The sequence below is a fragment of the Passer montanus genome, unplaced genomic scaffold (assembly GCF_014805655.1).
Source record: "Passer montanus isolate IOZ18808 unplaced genomic scaffold, ASM1480565v1 scaffold171, whole genome shotgun sequence".
Lineage (NCBI taxonomy): Eukaryota > Metazoa > Chordata > Aves > Passeriformes > Passeridae > Passer > Passer montanus.
Genome location: NW_024364382.1, coordinates 652,999 through 674,386, shown reverse-complemented (window position 1 = coordinate 674,386; position 21,388 = coordinate 652,999). Strand labels below are relative to the sequence as shown.

The window sequence follows — 21,388 nt, the reverse complement described above, 5'->3', positions numbered from 1 at the left end:
GCTGCAGCTGCTTTCCAATACAATGGGATTCATGATCACCACTAGTCTAGGGAGCAACCTGGCAATGGCCACAGATCTTCTGCGCTGCAGCATCACGGAGCTGTTGCTACTGCATCGTCTTATGTCCTTAGGTTTGTTCTCTTCTGTCACCTTGTACTTGTCTGGTCTTGCCAACTCCACTCCAAGGCACTGGGGACGCTCTCTGGCCCCCAGCAGCCTCGGTGTAACATGTGTATCAGCCTGGACCACCATGCCGCTGCCCCGGCCCCATCGCCACTGGGACAGCTGCGCCTCCAGCTCCTTGCGGTGCTCCTCGGGCTGTTGTCTGCCAGGACACTGCCAGACTGTGGTGCCCAGCACTGTCTGCTCCTGTGGGGCCCCTTTTATAGCCTGGCAGCGTCTCCTGTGTGACATCATGGGGCAGCCAGAGCCCTCTTTGTGACAGTGTGGGGCACTCAGAAATCCCTTTGTGACAGTGTGGGGCAGACAGAGCCCTCTGTGTGTCATCCTGGGGCAGTCAGAACCCCCTTATGGATACCCAGGAGCCCCACAGGAGGCCAATGGAGAGCCCTTGCTGCCATGCATTCCACATTGCCCTGCTGAAACCTTCAGGATTCTTTAAGTCAGTCAGGTGGTAACAATTTCATTTGACATCATGAATCTGTTTTCAGTTGTTGTTGGATCTGTAATTGCTGAGAGCAAGAGGAGGCTAACTGCTTCATAAAATAGATCTCTTTTGAACAGATGATTTGTCTCAGTTTCAGGAGTCTCCATGACACAAGAGCAGTGATCATGCCCCTGTGCTGGGCACTGGTGAGCTTGGACTTCGAATCCTGTGTTCAGTTTTGGGCCCTGCACACATTGAGGTTGCTGGAGTGTATCCAGAGAAGGGCATTGGAGCTAGGGAAGGGTCTTGTGCTTTAACACTAGCTGGCAATTCAGTAAGGAAAAAAAAGTGAGAAAGAAACTCATAAAGTGAGACAGTTCAATAAATAGAAACAAATTCTAAAAATATTGGATGAGAGAAAAGAAAGAAAGAAGAAAACAAAGTTATTAACAATTTCTCTGCACCCAACAACTGATGTGCAGTCAGTCACCCATCATGGAATCACAGATTGGTTTGGGTTGGAAGGGACCTTAAAGATCAAGTATGACCATCTTGCCATGGGCAGGGAAACCTTCCACTGGACCAGGTTGCTCCGAGCCCCATCCAACCTGGCCTTGGACACTTCCAAATAAATGGCAGCCACAGCTTCTCCAGGAAACCTGTGCAGGGCCTCACAGGGAACAATTACTTCTCAATATCCCATCTATTCCTTCCCTCTGGCAAAGGGAAGCCATTCCCCCTTGTCCTGGCACTCCAGGCCCTTGTCCAAAGTTTATTTCCAGCTCTCTTGAAGTCAGGGGCTCTAAGGTCTCCCTGGAACCTTCTCTTCCTCACGCTGAACACCTCCAGCTCTTTCAGACTGTCTCCAGAACAGACAGGCTCCAGCCTTCGAGCATCTCTGTGGCCTCCTCTGGACTCATTCTAGCAGCTCCACATCCTAAAGGACCAAATGCCATCCAGAGGGACCTGAATAAGCTCAAGAAGAGGGCCCGTGGGAGCCCATGAGGTTTAACATGACCAACTGGTGGTGCTGCATGTGTATCAGGAGATCAAGAACAGTCCTGGCCAAGACCTTGGGGATGCTGGTGAATAAAACGCTGGACATGCCCTGGCCCTGTGTGCTGGGCTGATCCCATAGTGTGAGCAGCAGTAAAGGGGGGGGATTCTTCACTTCTGCCCTCTGGTAAGATCTCATCTGCAGTGCTGCCTACAGCTCTGGGGACCCAGCACAGGAAAGATGTGGAGAATCCAGAGGAGACCCCAAGATGATGAAAAGGATGGAGCACCTCTATGCTATGAGGAAAGGCTGAGAGAATTGGGGTTGTTCAACCTGAAGAAGAGAAGCTTTGAAGTGACCCAACTGTGGCCTCGCAGTACTTGAAGGGGGCCAAGAAGAAGGATGGAGAAAGACTATTTACAAGGGCATGGAGTGACTGGACATGGGAAAACAGCTTCTAAATGAGACAGAGTTAGATTGGATATTGGGAAGAAATTCTTCCCTGTGAGGCTGGTGAGGCCCTGGCTCAAGTTGCCCCAAGAAGCTGTTCCTGCCCCATCCATGAAAGTGTCCAAGGCCAGGTTGGATGGGGCTTGGAGTAACTTGGTCTAGTGGAAGGTTTCCCTACCCATGGCAGGGGGTAAGACAGGATGATCTTTACAGTGTCTTCCAACCCAAACCACACTGTTCTTCACTGCTAAGGACTACTGATGCCAGCTTTTGAGGTACTTTATTTACAGCAACACAAAGAGCTGTAAAAACACAACAGCCAGTGAGGTGTGAATCCCTCGCTGTAACTGTCGCTGCTGATCCCACCTTCACAAATGCATTCTGGACACAAAGCCTTTGTGGAAATATTGTGCTGCTTTTGGACTTCGAGTGAACAGATGTCTCCCCACAGAGCAGTAGCAGGGTTCAGCCCTGCTTGGTCCCACTCAGTGGCTGGTCAGGATGCTGCTGAGGCTCAGCAAGACGGGCTCTGGGTTCAAGTGTGTCCCAAAGGAGAAGCAGTTTCCACCACCGCCTATAACCAACAGCTCCTTCTCATCTGGCAGAAAGACACTGCTATGATTATGCAGCATTAATGGCCACTCCAGGTGCTCCTGAAAAAGGAAAGCAGATTTTGAACACACAGGACTTCATGCCCTGAATGTGGGCAAGAACAGACATCTAGAGAATATAGGAACAAGTAACCTCTGAGGTGCACTCCTCCACGACACCCACCCACCAACTTGCAGTTCAGTGATTTTTTAATGAGAGAAAATGCCTTTGTGCTCCCTGAATCTTAATGCTTTTCCTCCCAAGAAGGTAGCCAATCAGTGTTTGATTCAATGTAAATCTTTGGCATTCGTGGCCTGTGGCAAGGAGTTCCAGAGCTTATCTATGTAACTGGCAGGTTCAAATGCCTAGTTTCACCTTAGTCAAAGCAAACAGCTCCCAAGCAAAGGAAGACACTAATCCATCTGCAACCTCTTATTCAGTGTAAACAAAAAAAAGTTACATTCTTTTAGATACAACTTTGCTATCACTGTACCTATCCTCATTGCTGTCCAACAAAGACAGTCTATTTTATCTAAATGAGGCCACTTATAACTTCTGCTACAGACAGTAATTGAAAACTAAGCTACAATTAAGCATGTTTCATGCTTTTACTCTCTTAGCAAAACGCTGCAAGGTCAACCGGATGCACACACACTGTTCACTATAAAAAACGGACTCGTCACAAATTCCAGTTTCACCAACAACAGGTGCCATATGTACAGTTATCAAAAGAAACTTGTTTCTTTACATAAAGGACAAATAAAAACTTGTCAGGCCAAAGAAAAGTTCTTATAGAAACAGAGAATGGTTTGGGATGGAAGGACCTTAAAAAATGCCACCTTGTTCCAACCCCCTGCACTGGGCAGGGACAGCTTCCACTAGACCAGGCTGCTCCAAGCCCAATCTAACCTGGCCTCTAGCTCTTGCAGGGATGGGGCAGCCAAAGCTTTTCTGGGCAGCCTTTGTCAGTGCCTCACCATACTCTTCATAAAAAATTTCATCCATATACCTAGTTTGAGGCTACTGTCCTTTACATGAAAACCACCACCCCTTGTCCCATCACGACAGGCCCTGCTAAAAAGTGTGTTCCCATCTTTCTTACAAGCCCCGCTTTAAGTACTGGATGGGGCTCTGAAGCCCCCCAGAGCCCTCCCTCTCTCTTAAGGCTGAACAACCCCAACTTTCTCAGCACATCCTCACAGGAGATCAGCTCCAGTTCTCTGCTCATCTTTGTGGCCCTTCTATGGATTTCATCCAACAGATCTATGTCTTTCTTTTACTCAAGGCAGTATTATCTGAGATGAGGGATACTCAAAGACACAGACCAAGTTTTGGCCAGAGTATGCCAAAGTCCTGCTTTGTGACACCACCTGTATGACTGCTCTTCAGTGATGCATAGAAGAAAGTCACCAAATAGTGTAAGTGAAAAGGAAGGGTCTTCCAAGCACCATCCAGTCCAACCACCCTGTTCAAAGCAGGCTCAACTCAAGCAAGCTTTTCAGTAGCTTGCCCAGTCAGGTTTCAAATATCGCCAATAATGGAAATATGACAGCCTCTCTGAGCAATCTGTTCAGGGTCCAATCATCCTTACAGGAAGCTTTTATGTTCCAGTGGAGTTTCTAGTATTTCTGTGGTGGTTTTTTTTCTCTTATTTCAGGCAGCAGCTAGAGCACACTGCAGTTTCCATCCGAAAGTTCTCAATGAAATTATACTACAGACCTTCATAAACACTAACTTAGCCTCTGGTTTATCTGTTCCCTTCCTCCACAGACATCCTGAAGTGACTATGCTTGTGCCCATTTCAGTTCTGCTGCCCCTTGTCTGAAACAGAGCGACTCCACGTTCCAGTTTTCTGCACATTCCACCTCTCCCTCTCTTAACACTGTACATTCTCTGTGCTGGGTAACAGCATTTTGGAATTTGATCATATCTCTCCATAAAGTTACTATGTTCCTTCACAGGACACTGCTTACCCTGAAAGAAAAATGTCAGTACTTACCACATTAATCACATAGTTCAAGCAGAGACCAGTCATTAAGTCGATGACAGTGACACCTGGCACAGAGGATGCATGGAGCCACACTCCGCCAACGAGCAGAAGCTTTCCTTCGTGCACATGTGCAGTATGTGAATACCTGTGAGATCAAAATGAGGTTGAACTCCATTAGCAAGGGACACTGGTAGAGACAGGTTGAAGAGTCTCTGCTGAATGCTCTGAGAAACCTGTCTAGTTGAAGATGCCCCTAACTCATTGCAGGGAGGTTGCACTACTCGGCCTTTAAGAGGTCCCTTTCAAATCAAACCATTTTATGATGCTATGAATGCCTTCTGCTTACCTTGGGACAAGAGGAGGGTGTGTCTCTATCGTCTGCCACTGAAAGCCATGTTCAAGCTCCCTCAGAAGGAAAACTGAACCCAAGGGCTGCTCAGCTATTCCCAGACCTCCTGCAATCAGCACACCTCCTTCCCAGCTGCAGGCACTGTGAGAGTGGCGGCTTTCTGGGACTGGACCCTCAACAGCAATCTGAAAAAACACAATCCAAGGCTGAAGTTTGCCAAGCTAAGTGTCTGCTCAATGTCCAAGCTTTTAAATGCCTTTTCCTGTGGGGTTGCATTTTTTGACATCGAACCTTCCCCACATGTTCCTCTAGGGACTGCTCCATGCTCCCATTTTCATTGTCTCTGGCTCTCAGTACATTTAATACAATCAGTCCTTAGAGGCTATATTTTCACATATTTATTAGAGGTAACTTTATCTTCATTCCTGCAGGCTGCTTTCTGCTCAAGACATACACCTGGGAACTCCAAGTTAGCTTAGAAACACATAGACTAATGCAGAGACCAGCAAAGCAGGTGATCAATTGCTCAAACCATAGAGAGGGTTAAAAGGCTCAACTGCAGGACTAAAATCCAGAAATAAAACCTTTAGTGCAAGCACTAAATGAAATAATGTAAGGTCAGGCATTAAAGGAATATCACAGCAAATAAGTGACGTAGAAAAATTTGGAGGTCACTTCATCCATACCTTTTCCCTACAACAAATGAAACTATATGTTATCATCTGGATGGATGGATGTTTATATAACCATTTCCAAAAGTCTGCAGTAACAAGAATTTCTCACCTCTTTAGGCAGTCTATTGCAGACTCAGCTAGCTTCACAATCAATAGCTTTTCTCAGTGTCCATCTGATTCCCTGTACTACTCAAAGTTAAAATTAAGAACAATTATTTTCTTCTCTGCAGCAGTATTTTAAATATTAGAAGATTTATTTCTATCTTGAATCTTCTTCAGATTCAACAGCTAGAAGACCTTCAAAACCTCCCCCTGTGAGGTATGTGGCCTGGTCATTCTTGGTGCATATCTCTATACAGCTGTTTTACACCCTGTCTGCTAGGTTCTTTTTCTCGGGCCAGGTCTTATGAACCCTCAAAAGAGAACCTAACACACCCAAGGATAGCTTAGCTATTACCTTTGGAGGGAAGTAATGAGCAGGATGGCTTCTGCTGCAGTGTTAGAAACAAAAAGGTTTAATAAAAGGCAAAATAACAAACAGAAAAACTCGAGCCAGGTACAGAGGTCTGCCCCTGGTATAAACACCTTCACAAAAGCCTCTTAGTTTTTTTGTTCTCCTCTTTTCTACCTGATGGGCCAGGCGGGACTTTTTGGCTTCTATCCAATAAGATGACCCTGAGTTTTTGGTGAAGCCTCTGAGGTCCTATGAGGTGGCTTTTTACCTAATCATAGAGAGAAACTTCTGGGCTTCTTTCCTGTTTTGGGGAACAAAGGCTAGCTTTGCCACTCTGTCATTAAGGGGCACTCTCCCACACTCCTACACCTCCTTTTCAGCTGTCAGCTTTTCGTATTTTACAGGAGGTCTGCTGACATTAAGAACACTGTAGAAAACAAAAGAAGCAATTCATGTGTCTACCAGATAACATTCCTGGTTACATAGCTGAAGACACAGTGTAGGCCTCCCACGACAGTGGGATGTTGCTTACTCACGCTTAGCTTGTGACCTCTTGCAATTATGCATCTCCTACCCTACAACTGTGCTATGTATAAGGGTGGGCTCAAAAAGTTACAGTAAACAGAGTTACATAGGCTGGTGGCCAGTATGTAAATGAAGGAGTAAGTCCTCTGCTACTCAATTTCCTCTTATGACACATTCAGCAATCTAGATGACTGTGGCAAATCAGCAGACGTGGAGGCGGTTTTGATTGTAGCAAAGCTTTTAATACTGTCTCTAACAGTATCCTTCCACAAAAATGTCCAGCTCACAGTTAACTAAGTTAATGATGGGAGAGGTGAAAGAAGACAGAGACAATATGTTCTCAGTAGCATCCAGCAGAAGGGCAAGAGGCAATGGGCACAAACTGACATAGAAAAAAATAGACACAAAACCCCCTCATATTGTTCTATCAGGGTGGTCAAGCACTGGAGTAAGTTGCCCAAAGAGATTGTGGAGTCTCCATCTATGGAGATAATCCTACCTGGACAACATATTGAGCAACCTGCTCTAGTTAGACCAGTTTTAAGCTAGAATGCTGGACTAGATGACCTCCAGATGTCACTTCCAACCTCCACTGTTCTGTAGAGACTGTATGTGACTAAAAAGCTGGGTGTTCAGAAGTCAGCTCTAACTCTAATCCCCACGGAGTGTATTCTTACCGCAGTGCAGGAGAGTTCTGGAGCGTGCAGGAAATGCCAATCGCCGAGCACAGGCTCCAGAGCAGAGCGGCCACCATACACAAACAGGTACTGCTCACCTAGGGAAACACAGCCAGGAGGTAGCAGAACTTAGAATCTGGTGTGCCACAACAGAAAAAATTTCTGTTTGCATAGAAGGGAAGCTGACAAAAAGGGTGCAGTAATACTTTGGACAGATGTCAAGGACATGCATTTACTGCACTATATGCTGTCCTTCCACTGATTCAGAATGGACTGTGCAGATAACACCTGTTGGTCACTTTCTTCGGCTACAAAGCAATATCAAGGCAAAAGTAAGATGAAACAATACAGTCTGACAAAGACAAAATCCAATGTATTATGAATAAAATTTTATTTACCCACTTAGCATTTGCTTTTTTGATATAAAATTCTGACTGGAAGGCCGAATGCAACAGTGTTAATTAAACTGCTCCACAAATGGAAAGTGTGCTCCAGAGTAGAATAACAACTGCTTAACAATTCCCCTCTTCTTCTCTTGGAGATCTCCCTGCCAGCTGCAGGAATGGGACACCTTAGGAAAGGACAGCTTTCAGCTCCTGAAAGTTAAGTTTTTGCCCCTTACAAGTAGGATCTTTTAATAGACCAACCTTCAGCTTGCTATTGCAGGACCTGATCCTAGAGCTGTTCACAACTACTGAGTATTTGTGAATTGCTGCTAGAAAAGTAGTATTTCTTCTGAAGGACTTTGGAATAAAGAACTTGGGATCCTGTTCTCAAAAAAATACCCTTCAGAGAGAGCAAAACTTATTTCTGCCATGATCAAGCATGAATAGCTTCAGCCATAGATGATCTCAAAGAATCAATCTTCCAGAATGGATTACAGTAGGTTTCAATCCTATCTGCCACCAGGGATTATGTACATAACAAAATAAAAAATTACCGTATTTCAAGTGTCAAGAAGAGATCTCAAAGCCTCCTAATTTCTTTACTGTTGTCAGGCTTGAGGAATGATCAATATGAACTTCATGAAATTCAACAAGGTCAAGTGAAAGATCCTGCATACCTACAGCCATTTCCACTCTTTCCAGGCTTTTTACCTTTGAATGTAATTTCAGTTGTGCTGTGTCTCCAACGCAGAGCTGCTGCTTCAGCAGCAGGCTGCACACTTACAAGCTCCACTGCAACGTCATCTGGGCCTGAAGCACCACAGGTTTTGGCGAACTTCAGCCACAACATTCCCAAGCCTGTGCCCGATGGGGATGTTCGTCCTCCTACCACCAGAGCCAGAGTGTCTGAGAGACAAGACACAGTATGGTACAACCTCTCACCTGTGGAGATACAAAACATCATGCTTCACACTGGTGGTCTTTCTATAAAATTTATAATCATTTAAGTTGGAAAAGACTATTAAAGATGATGAAGTCCAACCACTCCAGCACTCTCAAAGGCAAAACTAAACCACGTCCCTAAGAGCCACTTTCACATGGCTTTTAAACTCTTCCAGGGATGTGGACTTCACCACTACCCTGGGCAGCCTGTGCCAGCTATGGATGACCCTTTTATTAGAGACATTTTTCTCAATATCCAACCTCAACATCCCCTGGCACAGCTTGAAGCCATTTCCTCTTGTCCTGTCCCTTGTCTCCTTGGAGAAGATGCCGACCTCCACCTGGTTACATCCTTCTTTCAGGTAGTGGTAAAGAGTGAGAAGCTTCCCCCTGAGCCTCCTTCTCTTCAGGCTGAGCTCCCCTCCCAGTTCCCTTGGGCACTACTACAATGATCTTGTAGTAACAGAAGAGCAACAGGTATCATCCACCTGGACTTGCACAAAGCATTTGACACCGTCTCACCCAGCACCCAGTGTCTAAACTGGAGACATGGATTTGACAGATGGACCATTCAGTGGATTAGGAACTGGCTGGATGGTCTCTCTCCAAGAGCTGCAGTCACCGGCTCAGTGTCCATGTGGAGACCAGAGGTGAGTGCTGTTGTTGAGGTCTCCCTAAGGACCAGCACTATTTAACATGCTCGTTGGTGACATGGACAGTGGGACCGAGGGCACCACAGCACATTTGCCAATGACAAGGAGCTGTGTGGTGCAGGCATGCGCTGGAGGGAACAGGAGCTCTTCTGAGACCCCACCTGGAGTTCTGCATCCAGGTGTAGTGCCCCTAGCACAATTAAGACATGCAGCTGTTGGAAAAATTCAGAGTCCACTAGCTTGATCAAAGGGTTGAAGCCCCTCTGTTCTGAAGCCAGGCTGAGAGCGTCTGGGCTGTTCAGCCTGGAGAAGTGAAGGCTCCAGGCAGACCTTAGCACCCCTTCCAGTGCTTAAAGGGACTCCAAGAGAGCTGGAGAGGGACTTTGGAAAAGGGCCTGCAGTGACAGGACAAGGGGGAACAGCTTCCAACTGCCAGAGTGCAGGGTTAGATGGGATACTGTGAGTAAATTCTTCTCTGTGAAAGTGTGGAGGCCCTGGCATAGGTTGCCCAGAGAAGTGGCTGCCATTTGTTTGGAAGTGTTCCACACCATGCTGGATGGGGCTCTGGTTAATCTGGTTAATCTGGTCTACTGGAATGTGTCCCTGCCCATGGCAGAGGGGTGGAGCTAGATGATCTTTAAAGTCCTTTCCACCCCAATCCTTCTATGATTCTATGACTCCAGCCCCTCAATGTCTCTCTTTCTGTTAGAGGCTCAGAACTGGACATGACACTCCAAATGTCTCTACAGTGCCCAGTAGAGAGAGACAATCACTGCTCTGGGCCTGTGGCCACTCTAGGCTGATACCAGCCAGGTGCCATTTGCCTTCTTGCCCACCTGGGCTCATGTTCAACCATTGTCAAACAGAACCCCCAGGTCCTCTTCCAGCTTTCCAGTCACCCTGCCCTCAACCTGGGGCGCTGCATGGAGTTGTGGTGACCAAAGGGCAGGATGGGACATTTAGCAACCAACCCGTCAGGTGTCTGTGACTGCCTGCATCACTGTGCCATGACAGCACTTTTTCACTAGACTTTCTTTCACTTTTAGCACAAAGGTATCCCCTTGCATTGCCATCAGTATGGGAACTCACCCCATCTTTTATCAGGAATATTCTGTGTCACACAGACAGCTTCCCAGTGGCCTGCATGCTTACTCAGCATGTGGAAATTTCTCACACGGCAGTGTTGTCCATCCTCCTCCCCAAAGCCTCCCGTGGTGAGAATCATGTTGGGCTTTATAAGAACAGAGTGGTGACCGTAACGTCTCAGGCCAGGAATTCCTGACAGCCTTGCACACACTGCTGCAGGGACACTCCCTGACATCCCAACAGGACCAGCGTGACAAGGAACTGGAAGACAAAGAGAACCAAAGAACTTAGGCACAAATACAAACCAAGGATTACATCTTAAGTAAGAGATTAAGCATGTCACCTTTTCAAAATGACCATTCATCTTTTCAAGAAAAAATTGAGAAGCAAGTTGACAGTGCACAGAGAGAACTTGACATGCCCTAGAAATCAGGATAGAATGGTTAAAACTACTACTGTACCAACTGTAACTTCTACTCTGCCCACTCAGCTCCTGAACTTCTGAGACTGCTTTCATGGGATGGACGTAAGACTGGCCAAGCAAGTGCAGTGTCCTAAACTGCTGCAGCAAGGTATCAATACCTTCAAAAGGAGGACGTATCTGATTAAGGCAATATTTGGCTACATGAACAGCAAAGAACAGCAGAAAAAGGACAAATACCTGGAAGCTGATTTCAAAGTTTCTTCCCAGATTTTGATCCTACCTTCACAGAAGCACTGAAATAACATTCTGAAGCATGACAAGTAATCTATTAATTCCAGTGGTCCTACTATAGGAGAGTATTTTCAGTTACCTAAATATTTTCTCTTTAAATATTATATCCCTTAGCATGAAGCAGACTCTCAGCACAGGACTCTGGCTCATCTACACATTGTTTTCTTTTAATCGGTTTGGAATCTTTGTTTTAATCAAGGGCTTTATTCTTGTGTTTTAAGAGATGATGAAGTGGAGGAGGAGCAGCTTGCTGTCCATTTTTTGTATGCCATAATCAGAAAAATTGCCTGTACTGATCATTGCTTTGTACAAGACCCTACTTAATCATTTGATGAAGTAAGAAATTTCATATCCTTGGGCTTATATGTCTTTTTACAGACTTATCTTTTAAAGATGGAGGAATTTTTTCATGTCACAAAATATACTTACCACAATCTCTTTGGAAGACTTAGTACTTGCACTCTCTTGAACTGGGACCCAAGTCTATGTGAGTGGGTAACTGGGGGCACTTTACTGATATTAGAGACATATCTTTTGCATTCCCAGTGAAATATATCTAAGTATGGACAACTCACTGGACTTTGAAGGCTTTTGCTATCAGTTTTGAATACAACAGTGACAACAGCAGAAAGACCCTAATCCTGTCTCTAATTAATCAAATGCCTTCACTGTAATAAAGTCCGTTAAGAAAATGTTAGATTTTTTTTTTCTTAATTTAAGAATAGATACTATGCGTTTAGGAGCCTTCAAGCATTTAACTTAAGGACCAGTGACAATCACACAGTACATTAAATCTCACCCACATTCATTTAGCTTCAATTTCCCAACATCTTCAAATCTAATTCAGACACAACACATGGATTCAGTGGCCTTGTTGGCCTCAGGAACACCATCCTGCCCTATCCTTTTTCAGCTGCTTTTCTTGCTCCCTAGAACACAGATTTCAACCTTCTGTTGAAGCTACAACTACCTGTGGTGCTATACTGTGAACACTAGTGATATAAAACAGGTTAAAAATAACCTTCTGCTTTCTACCCTGAAAAAGGAAGCAATCAGTCAAAACCAGGAATTTCTTGGACTGCTATGGTCACCAAATCCTTTTTATCTTGGAAAGACAATACTGGTCTTGGCTCTTCCCCACATGTACCACTTTCCCATCTAAAAAAAGTGACGTACAGATTTAAAAGCATTTCAGAAACAGAAATACGGCAGGAACAATTGCACCCACAAGGGATAAGGAAGCGAGGAACAGCTTCATGTCAGGCTCCTGAGTGGTCTGCTGGACAGGGCAGTAAAGAAAACAGAACAACCTTCTGGAAGCTGGAAGGAGAGACTGGTACGTGGAGGCAACCAGAAATAAATTTGAAAGGGAGATCCCAAAAACAGGACTAGGAGCAGGGTAGGCTGGCATTGCAGCCATGCACTGGAGGGGCTCATGTATGAACAAATGACAAGCTGATCAGACTGACAGGTTCAATAAACTGAAAGAACAGGAGTGATCAGAACCAGCAGTGTTAGGCCACAGCCCTGGCCTTGGTTTGGACAGCAGAACTACCGTGGAGTGGAGAAAGCTACCAGACAGCAGCATCCCATCTGCCCCTTCCAGGATTTCAATGTCTCCTAAAACCTCTCAGAGACACCTATCTGAGATAAAAGAATAATGTGAAAACTACTTGGTGTGTACCTGTCACACTGGGTGACATCGGAGTCCAGGAAGGTTCCATCCCCTTTGATGCAGCCAACACAAAGTAATGAGAACATTTCAGGTGCCATTCCTGTAGCAAGCCCAAAGTAAAAACCAAATAAAAAACCAAAGAAACCAATAATGAAAGAGCCAAACAAAAAACAAACCCCTTAAAAATCTTAGAGCAAACAGTAGTAAGGACCTCAGAACAGCTAGTGTGACCAAATCGAATACCAACAGCCTAGCACTGCTCCCATCAATGGTCAAAATCAGAGGGGTAAAGCTGAATCGGAAAAAGAACTGCCTCTCTCACTCCAACTTTCAAAAATTTACAGCCCAGGAATCTTCTAAGCAAGAAGCTGTGTCTTTGTATCGAACAATCCTTGAAGAATTTTTCATGCATGAACCTACCCAGCTGCTCTTTGAACTCAAATGAACTTTTAACATGCCCAACATATATCCCAGAGCTTAACTATGTGTTGCATGGGAAAGTTCTTCCTTTTGGAATTAGCTTCCCTTATGCCTCTGAGTTCTGATCATAAAAAAGAGTGAGGTCTTTATACCAGAGGGATTAAAATGATTCCAACAAAATCACAAATGCTAAAAGGTGCAACATGCTCTGTGACGGACAATAATACATTATTTTCAGTCTGGCCTTAGAAACATTCTGAGGCACAAGCACAAGCAAAAGGAATGTACAGGAAACCAGCAGCAAGGAGACCTCACTGTGGCGTTTATGGACATTAGGGAATTGAGTGTGTTCATTCCTGTGGGGTGGGATACATTCAGCCAACTATGTGACTCCTGGCAAGCATAAACAGGAATTTAAAAGGCACAAGAACTCACTGTATCAGCTTCATTGCCCCAACCCATATTAGAAGTAAAAAGCATCTTTTGAAAAGTGACATCCAGAAATCAATGTAAATACTGAAAATGGAAGAATCCACTATTAGTCCCTAAGAAAATTATTCTAAAAATAGTCTCCCTCCACTCTGGGCGTTTATTTTACATTTTTGACCTAATTTGAACAAGTTTGTTTACAGTAAGACCTCGGACCTTACTTAATCTTTCTCTCAAAGGCTAACTGTAGAACTCTCTGCTGTCACATCGTTTACTCCTGTTCACTTTACCAGCTCGGATTCATGCACATTAACTTCCTTTGTAAGGAAAACAACACCAAGTCGTTACCTTCCCACTGTATGAGCAATGACCTTGACCTACAGTTCCAGTAGGCATTTCTAAACCACTTAGCAAATTTGCCACCACCTTCTGTCACCACTTTTGCATTAATACAGCAGAGCAGATCCTAGCATGCTGGCAAAATAAATTCAAGCACATTCAATTGTTTTCATACTACAGTTATTCAATTTCTAAAATTATAAACAGAAAACTGTAAAATCAAAAGGGAAACTTCTAGCAAGTATTCCACAGGATATTTAGCTCAAAGTTACTATCTTGCACTTATCTTCACTTCTATACTTCAAATAGTTGGAAACTTTGCCAGCAGTTAATATAAAAATGGCAAAGAACAGAATCATAGTTGAATTTCAATCATTAATGCAGGAATGGTTGTACAAAGTCAGACCAAAAAGATCTGAAATTAATAACCTGTATCCAGCAATAACAAACAATAAAGTAGTCTATGGAAATGGAAGAGAGCAGGAAAAGTGCATCTGCTTTCCCCAGAAATGCTCTCAACCAAATGCAGTCAGGAACAGCACATCAGGTGTATCTTTATGTATTCAGTAATCCTTAATGGACTTCTCTTTCATTAAGGTAATTGTTCCTTGAATCCATGCCAACTTTTAGCATGTATAACTTCTTTTATACTCCCAGGTAGTTTGCTATGACAAGCCTGTCTCCTTGAGAGACTGCTCACAGGAAGGGAGGAAGGAACATGCAGCTTTTCTAAGATCAAGGAGAGCCTTCTTCCCATGCTGCTTCACCAGGACCCCATGGCCTCTGTGTTAACTAAGCTGATCCAAGGTCCTTTCTGCCTCCATGAACACCTGTGCCTCAGCAGCTCTGTACAGAATTGCAACCGTAAGAAATTGCAAATACCTTATGATATCAAAGCCAGGTCCCTGATCTTCAGAATAATGGAGGGTTACCTCATACTCATCAAAAGGCTCCAGAGTCTGCACTCTTTGCTGCTCATCTTCTGGAATACAACAGGTGAAAAACTCATTCATATCCATGACAGTGCACTCAGTCCAGCCCTAAAAGACAAATTCCTCAAAGTTATTATCCCTGTAAGGACAGAAACTCACTTTCCACAGGAAAACAAAGACCCTAAATTAAACACCTGCATGAGTCATGTTTAGCTAAAGCAAGAGCTTCCTAAAAACTGATGAAAATAGATCTCTCATCTGTAAAGTTCTTAAAATTTTAACTCATTACATCAAAAGTCTCAGAGGAACCCGTTAATCCCATGAGGCCATAGGCTGCGAGCCAGCTGGAAGCACCTTCTAATGTCGAGTCATGCTACCAGAGAAGGCAGCAGCTCAGCCTCAACCTTGTTTGCTTCACCCGAACTCAGCAAGCACTCAGTATTCCAACCATCCTCAGATAAATCACGCCTCGTGCACACCCCAGAGCTGCAGGTGCTCACCTTGCCCAGGAAGCGCCTGCGCTGAGCCTGGCAGTCAGGGTACTGTGCCAGCGAGCGCAGCGCAGTGCTCAGCTGCCTGAAATGCTGCTGCATGACGCGTCCAAAGGGATCCTCTGGGTGCACCTGCTCATACAGCAGGAAGCACGCCTGAGGGAAATGCTCTGCTGCCCACTGGATCAAGGCATCTGACCTGTTGGGAGATTGTGCGCAAGAAATTCAATTGAGGGCCCACGCATCACACGACACATGCAGTGCATCCTTCTGCAACACCACAAAGCTGCTGTTAAGGCATCCTGACAAGTGGCAGTACACTAATGAGAGCGCTGTGCTGAACATCTCCTTCCCACCTGCACAGACAATTCAGGGGATGAGAAGAACAAAAACCTCAAAACCGTTCATTTGAGATTTTTCTTCTTTCTTTCCTTCCTTTTAGGATATCACATGGACATCAATTACATCATCATAATTACGATGTAGGGAGCTACCTGGGACGCCACAGAATTCCCAAGGTTTTAGTTTCAAGAGACCAGGTCTCAGAGCCCAAGGTGATGCACTCAGAATCAGGTTGCTGTTTTCCCTTTACCACTGGGCAAGAGAGGAGAACTCAGCTGACCTGGTGCTCTCCATGTAGGTGAGCACCACCTCTGCGATGAAGAGGGTGGGGATTTCATTGTTCAGTCCCGCTTCCTCCAGGGTTCTCTCCAGCTCAGACAGCTCTGATAAGTCCACTCCCAGTAATTTATAATCATCTCCAGAAAAGGTAATGGCTCCTAGGAGATAAAAATGATACAACCTCACTATGGTGCTGCTGCAATATTGAGACCAAAAGAGACAAACATGAAAATAAAACCCACAGGCAATCACTCACAAGGCTATGTCTGTCACCCTGATTTTTTAAGATTTTCTAAGCCTTCTGATGTTTACACTCTTGCAGCAAACTTTCTCACACACTTTCCGTAAATAACTTATTGTTTTGCATTCTTTTATGGAGGAAGAGAAATGTGATGGACTGTTGGTTTGTCCAGTGTCATTGGAGAGGTGGCACTGTCACCCTCCAATCCGCTGTCACCTTTGGAAATCTATAAATGTAGTCAGAAAATAAACTTCCCCTTTTTACCTTGAGAACAGCAGCGTGTTCGCATTGTGTTTTTTCCTGTCCTATAGTGACACTATGTCCATCAACTCTATTTCTCTGGAACACGTACAAGAAAATCCCCATCACTACATGACCCGTGAAGGGATAGTGCCACGTGATCCATCAACTGCAGGTCTAAAACTCCCGTATTCCTAATGCAAATTTCCCCTACAGAATTATTACATTTACTGTAACAAAAAAACTTTATTATATTTATTTTAAGAGAATTTTTTTGAACCAGTGTAATTAAAAATCAAACCTAAAAGGCTCTCATTTATACACCTTTCACTTTAGGCTAAGAAAGCACCATTGCTTTGATAGAATTTCAGTGGCTCCCCTCACAATCAAACACCATTCTTAGGTTTCCTAGGCTTAGTTGGTTTGTTTGTTAAACAGATTTCATTTCTGTATAATAGCACTGAGTCCTGAAAGTGCATATGCTAGCTCCCAGCAAACACCAGGACCTGACTCACAGATCACCATCCTCAGAAATAAGTTCCAGTTTATTATCTGCAAGCATTATCATGCTTCTGTATCCCATCAGAATATAGTAAGTTATGGCCTATTTTTGACCTTTTCAGTCAAAACCACATCAGTAACAAACCAAACTGTAAAGTACCTTTAGCAATCACCTACTCTGTCTCTGCAGCCCAACAACTGTATCTGTCCTGAGCACAGTTAACCTATCTGAGACCTTCCTTTAAGTACCTGAAGATTCTTGGTATGGACAGAGCTCCCTGCCAATATCAAAAATGTGAATGGATTCAGGAAGAAAATGAACAAGTTCGCGGAAGAGCTACTCACTAAGACCTGGGAGTCAGGAACTCACACTCTATAGCTGTCTTCCATCTGTATTTAAATTGATCAATGCCATCTAAATACAGCTGCTTACATATTGCATTTCATTCCATGCTTGCCAGACCCTTTGTGTACTTTGTCCAACTCCTACAATCACTCATCTTATTGCAAGTCCCCATGTTTCCTGAAGATTTATGACATTTCATCTTCTATAGCACATTATCTAGAGCAGTACTGGAAATGCTGGAGGAAAAGAGATGCAGGAGAAACCTCTAGTGATCCACATGTTTTACATTCCTCCTTTTACCCCTCAGCACTCAGCTGGCACAAAATTCTGCAGCAGTTTCACAAGGCTCATTTTCTCCTGCCTTTTAGGGCAAAAAAAAAGTCAGGAGAAATAACAATTAATGTTTTATTACAGTCAAGACACTTAAAAGTCAAACCTCCTCTCTTACCCATCAAGCCCATAAATTATTGTATAATTTAGGGTGAAAGGGACATTCAAAAGTCATCTTGCCCAAATGCTTCCTCATGGCAATTATCTTGCTCAAAGATTTGTCCAATCAAGCTGTATCTCTGTAGTGATTTTGGTCCCTAAGGCTGGAGATTCCATGACCTTTCTAAGCAATCTGTTCCCATTTTTAACTACTCATATGGCACAATCTCATCCCCCAACATTTTCATTATACATCACTGGAATTTCCTTTTGTTGCCACTTTCAACTGCCCTTTGACTATTTGCTTTATGCCTCCAAGAAAACTGTGGCTCTGTCTTTTCTAACCTCTCCCAATAGGTAAGCTGCAGAGTGCTGTAAGACTCACCTCCCTCCCAAACTCCTCCCAGACACCTGAACAAAACCAGCTCTCTCAGCCTGCCCTCCTACATCACTGCTCCACCACTTCATCATCCTCATAACCTCCCACTGCACATGCTACAGTTTGCCACTGGTTTTGGACCAGCATGCTCCAAGCTGGACACAACCCTTTCAGAAACTGCAACAGAAAAAAACTGACCTTGGTTTGATACAATCAGCTCCTGACAAATCCATCCTGGCTTCTTATTATCTCTCAATGCTTACAAATTATTTGTTTCAATGTTTTTCATAAAATAAATATCCTTTTCATCTACAATTTCACAGTTTCCTCTACTATAATCCCTTCCTTTTTGAAGGCTGAAGCTGTGTTTATTCCTTCTAAACACTTTGTACAAAAAAAAATCTTCCATGAATGCCATACCTAATCTTTCCCCTGCAGTGTCTCCCACCAGTGCTGACAACTCTTTAACTCCTTTGATCAGCGTAGCTTTCTGGCATGCCACATTTGGGAAATCTACCTCATATACCACAGTGTGATGCAGAAGACCCATATCCTTCAAACGGAAGTATAAGGAATCAAAGCCAGCACCTAAAGACAGGATCTGCAGAAGAAGTATCAGAAAAAATTATACTCAACTCTAGCAGCATCTTGAGCATCTAGGTGTGAAAAATATTAAATATTATCTTTTCAGTGACAAAATCAGGCAACCTCCTGCAAGAAGCAGAAGAATTTTGTGTGGATATTGCCTCCCTCCAGATACTGCTGCCAAAGTGATACATGGACAGCCACAGAACTGCCAGTCAGATTTCTGTGCCCTGCTGGGAAAGGATCCCAACAGATGCACTAACGAGGCACTGCCCAGATGCCAGGAAGACTTTACACACATTTAGTGAGAGATGCCAGAAGTCCCGGAGAAAATGTACCTGTGTCCTGGGTAGGCTTTGTGTCTTCAGCAGGAAGTCCTGAACACAGTAATCGACAGCACGGGCACGGATGTAATAACCCCTGCAGGAACAAATTCAGTTGTAATCACTGTCCAGAAACCTGATTTCTCCAGCACTGGCAGCTTCAATTTAAAAAAATTAAGATTTTTTTTTTTTTTCTCTAAGCTTCTACCCTGTGACAGACCTGCACTGGGAGATGATTTTGTCATCTCTAGAGCTTGGTAATAAATACAGATCTCCTGCAACCAGTGTATGTATTAACCATCAGGATAACAGATAACTCAGAGCAAATGTGCAGATAACCCAGCTGGACTAGTTCTGTTTTGCATAAGTAAATATTTGCTGATTGAAAATGTATGAATCCTGACAGTGATGATGCTCCCTGACAATGCAGATGGCTGATACCTGAGTTCCTGTCCCAAACCATATGCCATAACAACAAAATGAATGTGTGTGCTCATGTAGTGAGAAGGGAACAAAAAAGGGAGGAAAGGCAAAGTGAGGAGAGGAATCCTGTTCTCTGGTTCTTGAATAAACAGAACTAAGTCCAGACTAACTCCTGGAAAGCATTTACCATTTCCCTACTCTGCCATGGACTGGTGCCTCTTGTTTCTCTGCATTCTCTTTTAGTTAGTTTCATCCCAGATCCACCTGGCTATATTCCAGCTTTTTTTGCCCTTTAACAAGCATGTTATCATCTTCACACCTCACAGGGACCTCACAGTCTAAGATGTCCCAAACTTGTTGATAAATGCAATACAGAGCTCCTGCTGTGAATTCAGCTGGGCATGCCAATGTTGTGTGACAAGTCAGTGCAGGTTTCCTATGAGCCACACAGATCTTCACAGGCCTGCAAGTTTCTGCTTGAGCACCACTATTTGATTTTCCCCTGAATGAAACTCCTTTGGCAATTCACAGTGCTTTGGATTGTATTAAACTACTCTCCTCACTTTATGTAAATTTCATAATGTCATCAGCCTAGAGCCCTCTGCAAACACACATTAAAACATTCTTGTGTCTTACAAAGTTCTGGAGACATTCTCCTCATCAGACACCACTGATTCAAAAGATCTCGCTTCCCAGAGCCACCAAATACCTTAGAGAAATTGTAACGTTCTGGGGAATTAATGAGAAAACTGTTGATGTTATTACAAATATTACAAAGATTTCAGCAGCATTGAACACTGGAGTTAGGAACCAGTCTGGTGGCATATTCTTCTCAGGACAAACCATTCAGTTTTGGTCCAGAAGCCATGTAACATTATATTAACAGTCGAACACGGTTACACTACTGCGAGACAGGACACTGCGTGTTGCCACTCTGTACTTTGCTTAGACTGTGTTTGAGAAGCTGTGCCTTGCTCAACTGACAGCTCCAAGCATGAGGGTTTGTGGTGGAAGGGACCTTAAGCTGCCCTCGTTCCACGCTTCTGCCATGGCAGGGACACCTTCCACTGTCCCAAAATGCTCCAAGCCCCAGTATTCAACCAGGCCATTGACACTGCCAGAGATGAAGCAGCTACAGCTGCCCTTGGCAACCGGAGAGCCAGGGCCCCGCCACCCTGAGATCTTCCCATCACAGGGAAGATCTCCCTACTGATATGTAACCTAAACCTACTCTCTTTCAACTCAAAGCCGTTCCCCCCGTGCTGTCACTCCTGGCTCTCCGCAGCCCGACGGCCGCGATGCCCTCCCGCGCCCCGCGGGGCTCAGCCGCCGGCGCAGCTGAAGGCGCTGCCGCGCCCTCGCTCCTCACCGGTGGATAAGGGGCGCTCGCCGCCGCCGCCGCCCCGCCAGAAGCCGCAGGAACCGGTCCTGGATGTAGCCCCGCGCTGCCGCCGAGCACTTGCTGACGGCGCTGCTGCCGCCGGTGCCCTGCACCTGCCGGGACGATGACACGGCGCTGCCGCCCCCGACCCGCATCGCGAGCCGCGAAACGCACGGGCCCCGGCGCGGGACGGCGGGGCCGGGCAGCCTCAGGAGGTCCGAGGGGAGGGACGGCAGTGTCCGCCGCCGCCGAATCCCCTCCGACCCAGCCTCCGCTCCCCTCGCTCTCCGAAGCAGCCGGGCCGAGGCTCCCCGGGCCGCTCCCAGCGGCAGCGGGGCCCCGCGGGTCACTGGGGCCCGCGGGTCACTGGGGCCCGCGGGTCACTGGGGCCCGGGGATCACTCGGGCCGGGGGTCACTGGGCCCCGCGGGTCACTCGGGCCGGGGGTCACTGGGGCCGGGGGTCACTCACGGCGCCGGGACGCCCGCGGCCCACGCTGCGCGCACCGCGCCCACCGGAAGCGCGAGCGCAGCGCCGG

The 21,388-nt window shown here is 45.3% G+C and overlaps 1 protein-coding gene and 1 long non-coding RNA gene across 4 annotated transcripts in view; one reads left to right on the top strand and one right to left on the bottom strand.

Moving 5' to 3' along the window:
* Positions 1-351: 351 nt before the first annotated feature.
* LCMT2 (leucine carboxyl methyltransferase 2) lies at positions 352-21,353 on the bottom strand. Of its 3 annotated transcripts, XR_005627012.1 has the most exons (14): positions 20,840-21,353; positions 19,063-19,144; positions 18,560-18,740; positions 16,005-16,161; positions 15,392-15,581; positions 14,892-14,999; positions 12,781-12,871; positions 10,385-10,642; positions 8,412-8,642; positions 7,315-7,412; positions 4,982-5,169; positions 4,645-4,780; positions 2,421-2,707; positions 352-930 (listed from the first exon to the last, which is right to left on the bottom strand). XR_005627012.1 is itself a non-coding variant. In XM_039704318.1 (13 exons), the coding sequence occupies exons 1-13, from the start codon at positions 21,004-21,006 to the stop codon at positions 2,540-2,542; spliced, it is 2,055 nt and encodes a 684-aa protein (XP_039560252.1). In that variant the 5' UTR covers positions 21,007-21,353; the 3' UTR covers positions 819-2,539. The 3 variants fall into 3 exon arrangements, 2 of the variants coding, with proteins under 2 accessions (XP_039560252.1, XP_039560253.1); XM_039704318.1 differs by having other exon boundaries at positions 819-2,707; XM_039704319.1 differs by lacking the exons at positions 18,560-18,740; positions 19,063-19,144; positions 20,840-21,353 and adding an exon at positions 16,509-16,594 and having other exon boundaries at positions 819-2,707.
* The window catches only part of LOC120499989, a 1,798-nt gene continuing 1,346 nt past the window's right edge, over positions 20,937-21,388 (top strand). The window contains exon 1 of the long non-coding RNA XR_005627013.1: positions 20,937-21,066. This is a non-coding gene — a long non-coding RNA (uncharacterized LOC120499989). The remainder of the gene's footprint in view (positions 21,067-21,388) is intronic.

Coding starts and splice junctions, on each gene's coding strand:
- LCMT2 (XM_039704318.1), bottom strand. CDS start 21,006: ATGCGGGTCGGGGGCGGCAGCGCCGTGTCATCGTCCCGGCAGGTGCAG. Junction 15,582..16,004: donor ACCTACATGGAGAGCACCAG/GTCAGCTGAGTT, acceptor ATCTCCCAACAG/GTCAGATGCCTTGATCCAGT. Junction 8,643..10,384: donor TATTCCTGATAAAAGATGGG/GTGAGTTCCCAT, acceptor GTATCTCCACAG/GTGAGAGGTTGTACCATACT.